Source organism: Oncorhynchus nerka, unplaced genomic scaffold, assembly GCF_034236695.1.
Source record: "Oncorhynchus nerka isolate Pitt River unplaced genomic scaffold, Oner_Uvic_2.0 unplaced_scaffold_755, whole genome shotgun sequence".
NCBI classification, from domain to species: domain Eukaryota; kingdom Metazoa; phylum Chordata; class Actinopteri; order Salmoniformes; family Salmonidae; genus Oncorhynchus; species Oncorhynchus nerka.
Window position 1 is genome coordinate 345636 of NW_027040456.1, and position 12802 is coordinate 358437.

The window sequence follows — 12802 nt, forward strand, 5'->3', positions numbered from 1 at the left end:
GCAATCTGCTACACCTCCCTATACCTCCACATAATGTCTGTACCTCGCGTCCCCTATCGTCCCCCCCCAGGGTTATCAAACCTCTCCTCAGACGTTTCACAATTCTGTTGTAGCCCTGAACTAGGTCTCCTGATTCACCTGGTCGAGGGTTTGATGATTAGTTGGATCAGGTGAGCTGGCTGTGGACCTTGGTCCCTGAGGAGAGGTTTAAAAACCACCTGTGTACCATATCAAACTACACAGAATACACAGAAACACTATATATACACTCAACACCAATCTCCATGTTATTAGGCCTGGACAACAAGTCAAGCAAAAGAAACCCTTTTTTCTCTTGGCAGAGATGGAACTCTCGGCTTTAAACAACAGTTGAACGGAATGTTGATGTTTGTTCTAAAGATTGTATTTCTATGATGTACTGAATGTCACAGGGGCCCTGCACTGCTCAATGCCTTCCACCACCAGCACCACCGCTCACACACAGGACAGGACAGGACAGGCAGGCATCCCGAATGGCATCCTATTACCTAAATGGTGCACTACTTTTGACCTGAGCTTTGGTCGTAAGTAGTGCACAATCGAGGGAATAATAGATTGTAATTTGGGACAGGTCCCAGGACAGCAGGCTAACAGGGAGGAACGTAGCCCTTCAACCCCCCCTCCCCCCAAAAAAATGCAAGGTGGAGGTCCGAAAGTTGCCTGGCTACCCAAGCTCCTTGCTCTAGTGAAACGCTAGGCCACGCCCACGGAAGTTAGTTTCTTCTCCGCAATGAGACTGGATTTGAGTACCCCCCCCCCCCCCCCCTGACGATTTCTAGAAAGCAAACACATTCTAACCATTCTGATTGGTCCTACAAACCGATGGGTTGGGCCAGAGTCAGAAAGGCGGCGTTTTGAAAATTCGTCATTGGCTTTGATACTCTGATTAGTTAGAGATGATCCAATCGCTGATTACTTTTGTTTTCTTACAACACCACACATTTTTTCGTCACAACAAACGACTTCAACGATGGCCGTCTGACTGAAGTATGTAGCCAACATAGAGCAGGGGGAAACGTACAGTAGTTTGAGATGTCAGGCAAGTCTGAAAGGTCAAAGGTGAAATACATCCCCAAATCTACTACTCTACTACTCCATCATCCCTCATTCAGAAACCTCTGATCTCTAAACACACCACACCTCCTCGCCCATTGGACCATTTTTGGTCCACAACAGGCATTCTTATCTAGAACTTTCCTGTCAAAAAAATAATACATTATTTAGAATTATAGAATCCGTAGTGTCATAACTGTTCCATATTCTAGAATCGCAGTAGAACAGAGACCCTCCATCCCCAACCTCTCCCTGTCAAACTTACCCCTCTCTCTCTCTCTCCCTTCCTCTCACAGCGATGCTGTTGGCTGTCAAATCACATAAGGGTCTAGAATCAAACACCACTGTTGTGTTTTTGGGGTTCCTTTCTTTTGTCTTTTATTTTGAGAAACTGAACTGGAAGAAATCAGAGGGGAGAGTTTTAACGGTCGAGAAAAATGTAGCAACTTTGTCGCCATCCGTAGATCGTTACGTTGAAAACTTTTTTAAAAGGTACGAGAATCCGTTTGTCTCTTTATCATGAAGACTTTGTTGTTGTCGTTGACTGGAAACCAGATGCTGTTCTGTGTTAACATTTCACCCCTTGTAGTCCGGGGCATTGTTTGGCATTGACAACGAGTGGAAGGATGGCACGAACAGACTGGTACCCAGGCTACTCTTGTTTGGCTGTGATCAGTTGTTTTATTATGGTGATTCTTAGTGATAAAGCTGTTGTTAATTAGACTACACTGAGAGGCCTCCTCGACCACACACACGCTATCACACACACTATCACACGCACACTATCACACACACACACTGATAAAATGTCAGGATAGACTGTTTAATTGGAATTATCTGCCAGTCAGTCACCCAAAGGTTCTGTTTATTTAACAGGCTCTGGGATGTGTCCCAAATGGCACCCTATTTCCTTTCTAGTGCACTATTTTTAACCTAGTTCCTATAGGGTTCTGGTCAAAAGTAGTGCACTATTTTTAACCTGGGTCCTATAGGGTTCTGGTCAAAGTAGTGCACTATTTTTAACCTGGGCCCTATAGGGTTCTGGTCAAAAGTAGTGCACTATTTTTAACCTGGGTCCTATATGGTTCTGGTCAAAAGTAGTGCACTATTTTTAACCTGGGTCCTATATGGTTCTGGTCAAAAGTAGTGCACTATTTTTAACCTGGACCCTATAGGGTTCTGGTCAAAAGTAGTGCACTATATAGGGAATAGGGTGACATTTGGATGCATACTAGATCTAGACAGAGGGCACCATATTGAATAGTGTAAAATATCTCCTACTCTCTGTACTGAGGGTATCTTAAGAGGCAGTAAATCCCCAGTGTACTTGTAGGAAACCATCTGTCCCTCCTCTTATTCTCCGTCCCCAATAACCACACTAGCATACTATCTAGTATGCACGGGCTGAATTGCTTCATACTAAGTAGTATGCAAGGGTGGATACTTCGGGACATGATCTAATGAGTCTAGTCTTGGGAGAGGAAGATGCCAAATTAAGTGCCAAATGCAACGCTATCATCACTTCTACTCCCTCTGAGATTTCAACCAATGGGAGAATGTCCTGATGACCGGGTGTTTGTGAATAAGCCAATAGGAAGCATGGCTGGTGATATTAGTGCTGGTGGGGGTGTAGTCGATTAGAAGGCCTCTTTCTACGTGTAGTTATGTTATTGTTTATATTCATATCTGGGGTTTAGTTTTGTATCATGTGGAAATAGTTCAAAAATGGATGTTTTTTTAATATGAATATAATGCTGTAAACTGCATACCTGAATTAAGAGATTTCTCTTTCACGACAATACAATAAAGAGTGAACAAAAACATTACAGCTGTCGGCGTTGTATCTTTTAGGTCGTGGGACATTTCTTAGTACATACAATGATAGCCTATCTAATTTATACATTCATTTCATGTCAAGGTGCATGTTAGATAAGTAATGTATCTAACTTGGCACAATTCAAACATTTTATTGATTCAGTTCAAAAAAATCTTCCAGAGACTTTATTTTCGTATTTTCCACACCCTCAGTACTCCAGTATCCCAGAATGCCATGTTGTAACGCCCATCTACATCCGGTCTGGAACAATACGGCGAAAACAGCTCCGAGGCAAGATGGCGCAAGGTAAACAGAAGTTCAAAGCGCAGCCCGGTGGAACCAAGAAACCTCAAAAAAACAAAGGTCCCAGAAAAGGAGGTATGTACAGAGAGATATGGTTGATGTCTTGTATTCTAGCGATTTCGCCTGGACTCCGTATATATACTCAAAAGTATTTGCGACGTGTTGCGGCGGACATGCTGGCTCAAACACGGTTCAGTGAGGAGACAGTTTCTATTGGAAAAACTGCGTGGGAACTAGACTATCAAGGGTGCCGGAGCCCCTCAAATGGAACTCATCATAGCACAATCATTTGAATTGCATCGCGTACCATTGCATGTGCATAACAAGATACATTCGAAAGTTGTCCCAATGTTTAGGCCTACTTACTGGCCCTGCTGCCAACTTGTGAAGGAGAACTGTAGGGCAGCTTAGCTATTTATAGGGAGATTTGTAATGGCATTATCAGTCACACAACGATTACACAGTGCCTGGTCTTCCATTCCCCTGCCAGCTAGCTAACCTTGATTCCCTTATGGGCTGCTCCAAATGGAAACTTAGCTTAAAACTTCTACAGTACTTGTTACGAATCTGTTTGGCTTAAGGGTACAATCTGCAATTGCTACATACATTGCTTCACTTTTAAAGTAAGGTTATAGCCATTGTTTCTCGAAGAATATAACTTCTATAAATGCCTCATGTTTAGCATAGTTCAACCCATCAGAACCATCCCTCAACGATTTACCAAAACAGAGGCGGGGTGTTGGCTTTGTTATTGTTGGCCCCTTTAACCACGGTGTGTTTTCTGTAAGGGGGTCAATAAATATCTACACTGAGGTTTTATTGTTGGTTACAAATCTCACCCCTCACTTGTTGTTGCTGTTTCACAGGGAGGTCGATCAAACCGAAGAAGGTTAAAGTGGTACAGCAACAGCAGTTGAAGAAGGTAGGACAGTAGCTATAGGACGGCAGCTATAGGACGGCAGCTATAGGAGCTATAGGACGGCAGCTATAGGACGGCAGCTATAGGGCGGCAGCTATAGGGGGGCAGCTACAGGACGGCAGCTACAGGACGGCAGCTACAGGACGGCAGGCTACAGGACGGCAGCTACAGGGCGGCAGCTACAGGGGGCAGCTACAGGGGGCAGCTATAGGGGGCAGCTATAGGGGGCAGCTATAGGGGGCAGCTATAGGAGCTATAGGACGGCAGCTATAGGGCGGCAGCTGTGGGGGCAGGCTGCTGGGGGCAGCTGTAGGGAGGCAGCTGCTATGGGGGGCAGCTGTAGGGAGGCAGCTGTAGGGCGGCAGCTGTAGGGCGGCAGCTGTAGGGCGGCAGCTGTAGGGCGGCAGCTATAGGAGGGCAGCTACAGGACGGCAGCTACAGGGCGGCAGCTATAGGAGCTATAGGACGGCAGCTATAGGGGGGCAGCTATAGGAGGGCAGCTATAGGAGGGCAGCTATAGGAGGGCAGCTATAGGAGGGCAGCTATAGGGCGGCAGCTATAGGGGGGCAGCTATAGGAGGGCAGCTATAGGACGGCAGCTACAGGACGGCAGCTACAGGGCGGCAGCTACAGGACGGCAGCTACAGGAGGGCAGCAGCTATAGGAGGGCAGCAGCTATAGGAGGGCAGCAGCTATAGGCAGCAGCTATAGGAGGGCAGCTATAGGAGGGCAGCTACAGGAGGGCGGCAGCTACAGGAGGGCGGCAGCTACAGGAGCTATAGGACTGCAGCTATAGGACGGCAGCTATAGGAGCTATAGGACGGCAGCTATAGGAGCTATAGGACGGCAGCTATAGGAGGGCAGCAGCTATAGGAGGGCAGCAGCTATAGGAGGGCAGCAGCTATAGGAGGGCAGCAGCTATAGGAGGGCAGCAGCTATAGGACGGCAGCTATAGGACGGCAGCTATAGGACGGCAGCTATAGGAGCTATAGGACGGCAGCTATAGGAGCTATAGGACGGCAGCTATAGGACGGCAGCTATAGGACGGCAGCTATAGGACGGCAGCTATAGGACGGAAGATATAGGGAGGCAGCTATAGGACGGCAGCTATAGGACTACAGCTATAGGGCGGCAGCTATAGGACGGCAGCTATAGGAGCTATAGGACGGCAGCTACAGGACTACAGCTATAGGGCGGCAGCTATAGGGCGGCAGCTATAGGACGGCAGCTATAGGACGGCAGCTATAGGAGCTATGGGACGGCAGCTACAGGACGGCAGCTACAGGACGGCAGCTACAGGGGGGCAGCTACAGGGGGCAGCTACAGGGGGCAGCTATAGGAGCTATAGGACGGCAGCTATAGGGAGGCAGCTATAGGGAGGCAGCTATAGGGCGGCAGCTATGGGAGGAGCGGCAGCTATAGGAGGCAGCTATAGGGCCCGGCAGCTATAGGAGCTATAGGAGCGGCAGCTATGGGGCGGCAGCTATAGGAGCTATGGGACGGCAGCTATAGGGAGGCAGCTATAGGGGGCGGCAGCTATAGGGAGGCAGCTATAGGAGCTATAGGGGCGGCAGCTATAGGGCGGCAGCTATAGGGAGGCAGCTATAGGGCGGCAGCTATAGGGCGGCAGCTATAGGGGGGCAGCTACAGGACGGCAGCTATAGGACGGCAGCTATAGGAGCTATAGGACGGCAGCTATAGGGGGGCAGCTATAGGGGGGCAGCTACAGGACGGCAGCTATAGGAGCTATAGGACGGCAGCTACAGGACGCCAGCTACAGGACGGCAGCTACAGGACGGCAGCTACAGGACGGCAGCTACAGGACAGAAGATATAGGACGGCAGCTACAGGACGGCAGCTACAGGGAGGCAGCTATAGGAGGCAGCTACAGGAGGCAGCTATGGGACGGCAGCTATAGGGAGGCAGCTGTCGGACGGCAGCTGTAGGGAGGCAGCTGTGGGGCGGCAGCTGTAGGGCGGCAGCTATAGGGCGGCAGCTATAGGAGCTATAGGGGGCAGCTATGGGACGGCAGCACGGCAGCTACAGGACGGCAGCTACAGGACGGCAGCTACAGGGCGGCAGCTATAGGAGCTATAGGATGGCAGCTATGGGGGCAGCTATAGGGCGGCAGCTATAGGGGGGCAGCTATAGGGAGGGCAGCTATAGGAGGGCAGCAGCTATAGGGGGGCAGCTATAGGAGGGCAGCAGCTATAGGAGGGCAGCAGCTATAGGAGGGCAGCAGCTATAGGAGGGCGGCAGCTATAGGAGGGCGGCAGCTATAGGAGGGCGGCAGCTATAGGACGGCGGCAGCTATAGGACGGCAGCTATAGGAGCTATAGGGCGGCAGCTATAGGAGCTATAGGACGGGAGCTATAGGAGCTATAGGGCGGCAGCTATAGGACGGCAGCTATAGGAGCTATGGGGCCCGGCAGCTATAGGAGCTATAGGACGGCAGCTATAGGAGCTATGGGACGCAGCAGCTATAGGACGGCAGCTATAGGAGCTATAGGACGGCAGCTATGGGGCGGCAGCTATAGGGCGGCAGCTATAGGGCGGCAGCTATAGGACGGCAGCTATAGGAGGGCGGCAGCTATAGGACGGCAGCTATAGGACGGCAGCTATAGGACTGCAGCTATAGGACGGCAGCTATAGGAGCTATAGGAGGGCAGTTATAGGGCGGCGGCTATAGGGCGGCAGCTATAGGGCGGCAGCTTTAGGACTGCAGCTATAGGAGCTATGGGACGGCAGCTATAGGAGCTATGGGGACGGCAGCTATGGGACGGCAGCTATAGGGCGGCAGCTATAGGACGGCAGCTATAGGGCAACAGCTATAGGGCAACAGCTATAGGGCGGCAGCTATAGGGCGGCAGCTATAGGACGGCAGCTATAGGGCAACAGCTATAGGGCGGCAGCTATAGGGCGGCAGCTATAGGACGGCAGCTATAGGACAGCAGATATAGGACGGCCCATACTGTCCATTACGGAATAATGGGAGAGTTTAAAATCTACCTGTTCAGGCTGGGGGCTACCACTTGTATACAGGCTGGGGACTACCACTTGTATACAAGCTGGGGGCTGCCACTTGTATACAGGCTGGGGACTACCACTTGTATACAGGCTGGGGACTACCACTTGTATACAGGCTGGGGACTACCACTTGTATACAGACTGGGGACTACCACTTGTATACAGGCTGGGGGCTACCACTTGTATACAGGCTGGGGGCTACCACTTGTATACAGGCTGGGGACTACCACTTGTATACAGGCTGGGGGCTACCACTTGTATACAGGCTGGGGGCTACCACTTGTATACAGGCTGGGGACTACCACTTGTATACAGGCTGGGGGCTACCACTTGTATACAGGCTGGGGGCTACCACTTGTATACAGGCTGGGGGCTACCACTTGTATACAGGCTGGGGACTACCACTTGTATACAGGCTGGGGACTACCACTTGTATACAGGCTGGGGACTACCACTTGTATACAGACTGGGGACTACCCCTTGTATACAGGCTGGGGACTACCACTTGTATACAGGCTGGGGACTACCACTTGTATACAGGCTGGGGGCTACCCCTTGTATACAGGCTGGGGGCTACCCCTTGTATACAGGCTGGGGGCTACCCCTTGTATACAGGCTGGGGACTACCACTTGTATACAGGCTGGGGACTACCACTTGTATACAGGCTGGGGACTACCACTTGTATACAGGCTGGGGACTACCACTTGTATACAGGCTGGGGACTACCACTTGTATACAGGCTGGGGACTAGACTACCCCTTGTATACAGGCTGGGGACTAGACTACCCCTTGTATACAGGCTGGGGACTACCACTTGTATACAGGCTGGGGACTACCACTTGTATACAGGCTGGGGACTACCACTTGTATACAGGCTGGGGACTACCACTTGTATACAGGCTGGGGACTACCACTTGTATACAGGCTGGGGACTACCACTTGTATACAGGCTGGGGACTACCACTTGTATACAGGCTGGGGACTACCACTTGTATACAGGCTGGGGACTAGACTACCACTTGTATACAGGCTGGGGACTAGACTACCACTTGTATACAGGCTGGGGACTAGACTACCACTTGTATACAGGCTGGGGACTAGACTACCACTTGTATACAGGCTGAGGACTAGACTACCACTTGTATACAGGCTGGGGACTAGACTACCACTTGTATACAGGCTGGGGACTAGACTACCACTTGTATACAGGCTGGGGACTAGACTACCACTTGTATACAGGCTGGGGACTAGACTACCACTTGTATACAGGCTGGGGGCTGCCACTTGTATACAGGCTGGGGACTAGACTACCACTTGTATACAGGCTGGGGGCTGCCACTTGTATACAGGCTGGGGACTACCACTTGTATACAGGCTGGGGACGTGGCCGCTCATTTCACCCGACTCCCACCAAGATCCAGTCCCATACTGGTTTTGAATGGTCTTCAAGATTATATAATCAAACTCCCACGTAAAACAGTCATTTAAGATGTTTGTGGATTCATTTACTTCTACCTGATGCCTTTTGATAATGAAGATTTTCTATATGATTTTAGTTTTTGTGAGGTTGGTGCTTAAAGATCATTTAAAAAAGGGTGAAATGGAGGTGGCCAGTTTCCCATGGTGTTCTCGTCTCAGCCCTCTCCTGGGTTTAGGGACACTTCTTCCAGCTGGCTACGTCCCCATTCTGAATCTGCACCCTTCTCTCCTCGTCGTGGACGGCGGAAACGCCCTCCAACCACTGCCTACACCAACTCTATCCACTACGGTCTGTCTGTCTGTGGGACATACCATCTGAGGAGAATCCACTATGGTCTGTCTTTCTGTGGGACATACCATCTGAGGAGAATCCACTACGGTCTGTCTCTGTGGGACATACCATCTGAGGAGAATCCACTACGGTCTGTCTCTGTGGGACATACCATCTGAGGAGAATCCACTATGGTCTGTCTTTCTGTGGGACATACCATCTGAGGAGAATCCACTACGGTCTGTCTCTGTGGGGCATACCATCTGAGGAGAATCCACTACGGTCTGTCTCTGTGGGACATACCATCTGAGGAGAATCCACTACGGTCTGTCTCTGTGGGACATACCATCTGAGTCAACATGCACTGGGATACAGTCAGCACTGTCTACAGATGGAATCCTCTCAGAGAACCTGGACCCTGACAGGTCCCAGACAGGTCCCAGACAGGACCCAGACAGGACCCAGAAATTGTCCATCTTATAACGTGTGCAACTCATCCGAAAAAGTAGGGATGAGTTGTACTCTGACGGACAAAAACGCAGATGAATGCAGATGTATGTATGTAGACATGTCCTGGATTGTCCCCCATTGAAATGTCCTGAGGTGAGGAATGCTTTTCTTTAGGCCATGATGTAAGTCGTATATGAATGAATCTGTGTGGCTGCTCCCTAATCCCATGTCCCCTGCTGTCCCCCCCCCCAGGGCCTGGAGGTGGCGATCAGGAACAAGATAGAGGAAGAGGTGACTCACCGAGCCAGTACGAAACTCCACAAGAGACTGAGTATTGTGAAGGGGGCGGAGGTGAAACCAACCCCCTCTAAAGGAAACAACCATCCCAACCACCCTGCACCCAGCACCTCCAAATAAACTCTGTTATTCTGTCTGTCTGCTCTGACTGCTTTCGCTGTGCTAGATAAAGTAAAAAATGTCTCCCAAATGGCACCCTATTCCCTATATAGTGTTATACTTTTTGAACAGGGGCTCATAGGGCTCTGTCTAAAGTAGTGCACTGTATAGTGAGTAGGGCGGCATTTGGAACGAATACAATGTGTTTGGCACTGCTGTATGGACTGACATGTAGTCCTGTACGTCACAGCTGAGGAGTGTAATATCCACGTCTCCAATAGATGGTGCTGTAGTAGTCAGTTTTGGTGAGTTTTTCTGGTAGACTTGGCTGCTTGCTATCGCCTCGAGGAGACAAGGAAAGGAGACGAGGAACGTGAGGATGCCAACAGAGTAATATTGAGATGCACCCTAGATAGTCGACGGTCGACATTTGGGATCTCTGTCGTGTGTATTGAAGGGGCCATTGAGTATTTAGTTTTGTGTGATTCTTGTCTCGTGTTGCACTGTCTTCAGAACTGAGACACACGTTTCTCCCATATACTGTATTCCAATGCAAAGGACGTGAATAAAAAAACTGTGGACATTTTGTAATGCAACAGAGTTATTTTGTCTTGTATGGGCATGTGTAGACCTAGCCAGACCTGTGTAGACCTAGCCAGACCTGTGTAGACCTAGTCAGACCTGTGTAGACCTATCCAGACCTGTGTAGACCTAGTCAGACCTGTGTATGGGTGTGTGTAGACCTAGCCAGACCTGTGTATGGGTGTGTGTAGACCTAGCCAGACCTGTGTATGGGTGTGTGTAGACCTAGCCAGACCTGTGTATGGGTGTGTGTAGACCTAGCCAGACCTGTGTATGGGCGTGTGTAGACCTATCCAGACCTGTGTAGACCTATCCAGACCTGTGTATGGGCGTGTGTAGACCTATCCAGAACTGTGTAGACCTGTGTATGGGCGTGTGTAGACCTATCCAGACCTGTGTATGGGCGTGTGTAGACCTATCCAGACCTGTGTATGGGCCTGTGTAGACCTATCCAGACCTGTTTAGACCTATCCAGACCTGTGTATGGGCGTGTGTAGACCTATCCAGACCTGTGTATGGGCGTGTGTAGACCTATCCAGACCTGTGTATGGGCGTGTGTAGACCTATCCAGACCTGTTTAGACCTATCCAGACCTGTGTATGGGCGTGTCAGGTGTTTTGTGTTCATACACTTTCCTCTTTACCTCAGAGCTGGGGCCTGTTGCACAAAACTAGGATAAGGGATTAAGCCAGGATATCTTGGTGATCCTGGCTCAATTGATCCGTAATCCGGTTGCACTAAAGATGGATAGGGGGCAGGAGGATATGTTATGGTATAAATTACCATGGAGATTTATTCTGTGGAGCTAGCCTGCTCCAGACCAGGCTAAATTCCAGGATCTATTTAATCTCATCCCTAATGTCAGTCAGCAGTCACCACAAATGGAAACCAATAGTTATTTCACTGCTCACTATACATTGTTATCACATATAACTAGACCCACTGTTATTATTTAAACGTTTGTGATCATTAATTTCAATGATTTTGGATAAAAAAGGATTTTTAGATGATGTTGCTATCATTAGATAATTTACAGTTTCCCATAGACTATAAGGCTATATATAAAATGATAGAATATTAGGGCCACAGAGGGGAAAAAAACACAAGTCATAATATTGTAACCAGTTGTTTTAAAGGAGGACAGTTGTTAAAATGACAGATGTGGGGCATTTCGTGAAATTGTACTTCAGTATGGTTTCATAAACAAAGACATGCTGATGTGCCAGAATATTAAGTATCACATTGTCATAAGTATCAAAACTGTAAAAACAATATGTAGCTTTTCTGCAGAAAGAACCAGCCTCATAAATTTATGACTTTATCCTTTTTCTTCAGTGTGGCCCTAGTACTCTGTCATATAAACAAATACACATTCTATATGAATATAAAAACACAATGTGTAACATTATGTTCCTTTATTGAATAAGGACAAAACAAAGCAGGTAAACCATCAGCTCCTTTCGAAACTGAAGTCACAGTGACTCTACAAGATGGAAAGCACAGAATCCAAGCATATTATACAAAATGATACATACACATTCAAAGGTCTGTATATAACACACCCTGCATGTCTGCACACTAAAATAAATGCAGGACAAATCCATACACATCAACTGAACAGACAAATGAATGGATGCAGTAGCCTCCCTGCAGCCTTGTATTACACACAGTATACCGCACAAACATCATAAGAGGCCAAATTCGTCAAAAACGAACCCAAAAAAACCAAATTCCTCTGCCACCGCAGGACATATTTAACCAAAATTGAAAGCACACATACTAACTAAAATAATTCAACACATATTGGTCCCTCAGCAGCCGACCACTGTAGTCATCAGGGAAGATTGCCGGATTGTCCCAGTCCATGGCTGGTGGCACTCTGGGGGCCCTCTCCTTCCTCAGGCAGGCCACATTGTGGAGGACAGCACAAGCCACAGTAATATCACATGCCCTAACAGGGCTGACCCTTAATTTGTGAAGGCAGTGAAAGCGTGCCTTCAGGAGGCCAAAGGTCATTTCAACTCTGGCCCTGGTCCTGGCATGGGCATGGTTGTAGGCCTGCTGTGCTTCCTGGGGGTCTGTGAAAGGTGTCAGGAGAAAAGGCTGGCAGCCATACCCCCTGTCTCCCAGCAACACACCAGAGAATTCACCTGTCAACACAAAATCTCATCATTACTACCTCATAAACACAGTGATATTCTTGACACAGCCATGATGGTTATAAATAGGGGTTGTGTGGCTTACCTTGTGATAGGCACTGATAGATTTCAGAGGCCCGAAAGATTCTGGAGTCATGGACTGAGCCAGGCCATTTTGCCACAACATTGCTGATCACACAGTCAGCATTGCAGACCATCTGAAATCATAAGATGAGGAATATTACACCAATCAATGCACATCACTGGCAATGCAGAGTGTTCGTCAATGGACAATATCAAAAAGTTATGTTCACCTGAACATTAATGCT

At 48.8% G+C, this 12802-nt stretch overlaps 1 protein-coding gene across 1 annotated transcript; it reads left to right on the top strand.

The window, feature by feature from the left end:
- Positions 1-3150: 3150 nt before the first annotated feature.
- LOC135571120 (UPF0390 protein zgc136864-like) lies at positions 3151-10339 on the top strand. Its single transcript, XM_065016922.1, has 3 exons — positions 3151-3286; positions 4078-4133; positions 9610-10339. Exons 1-3 carry the CDS (start codon positions 3205-3207, stop codon positions 9772-9774), a joined length of 303 nt encoding a protein of 100 aa, XP_064872994.1. The 5' UTR covers positions 3151-3204; the 3' UTR covers positions 9775-10339.
- The last annotated feature ends 2463 nt before the right edge of the window (positions 10340-12802 follow it).

Excerpts from the sequence above, each read along its gene's own strand:
- LOC135571120 (XM_065016922.1), top strand. The coding sequence starts at position 3,205 with ATGGCGCAAGGTAAACAGAAGTTCAAAGCGCAGCCCGGTGGAACCAAG. Across the intron at positions 3,287-4,077 it reads CAAAGGTCCCAGAAAAGGAG|GGAGGTCGATCAAACCGAAG; the intron begins GTATGTACAGAG and ends GCTGTTTCACAG. Across the intron at positions 4,134-9,609 it reads AGCAACAGCAGTTGAAGAAG|GGCCTGGAGGTGGCGATCAG; the intron begins GTAGGACAGTAG and ends CCCCCCCCCCAG.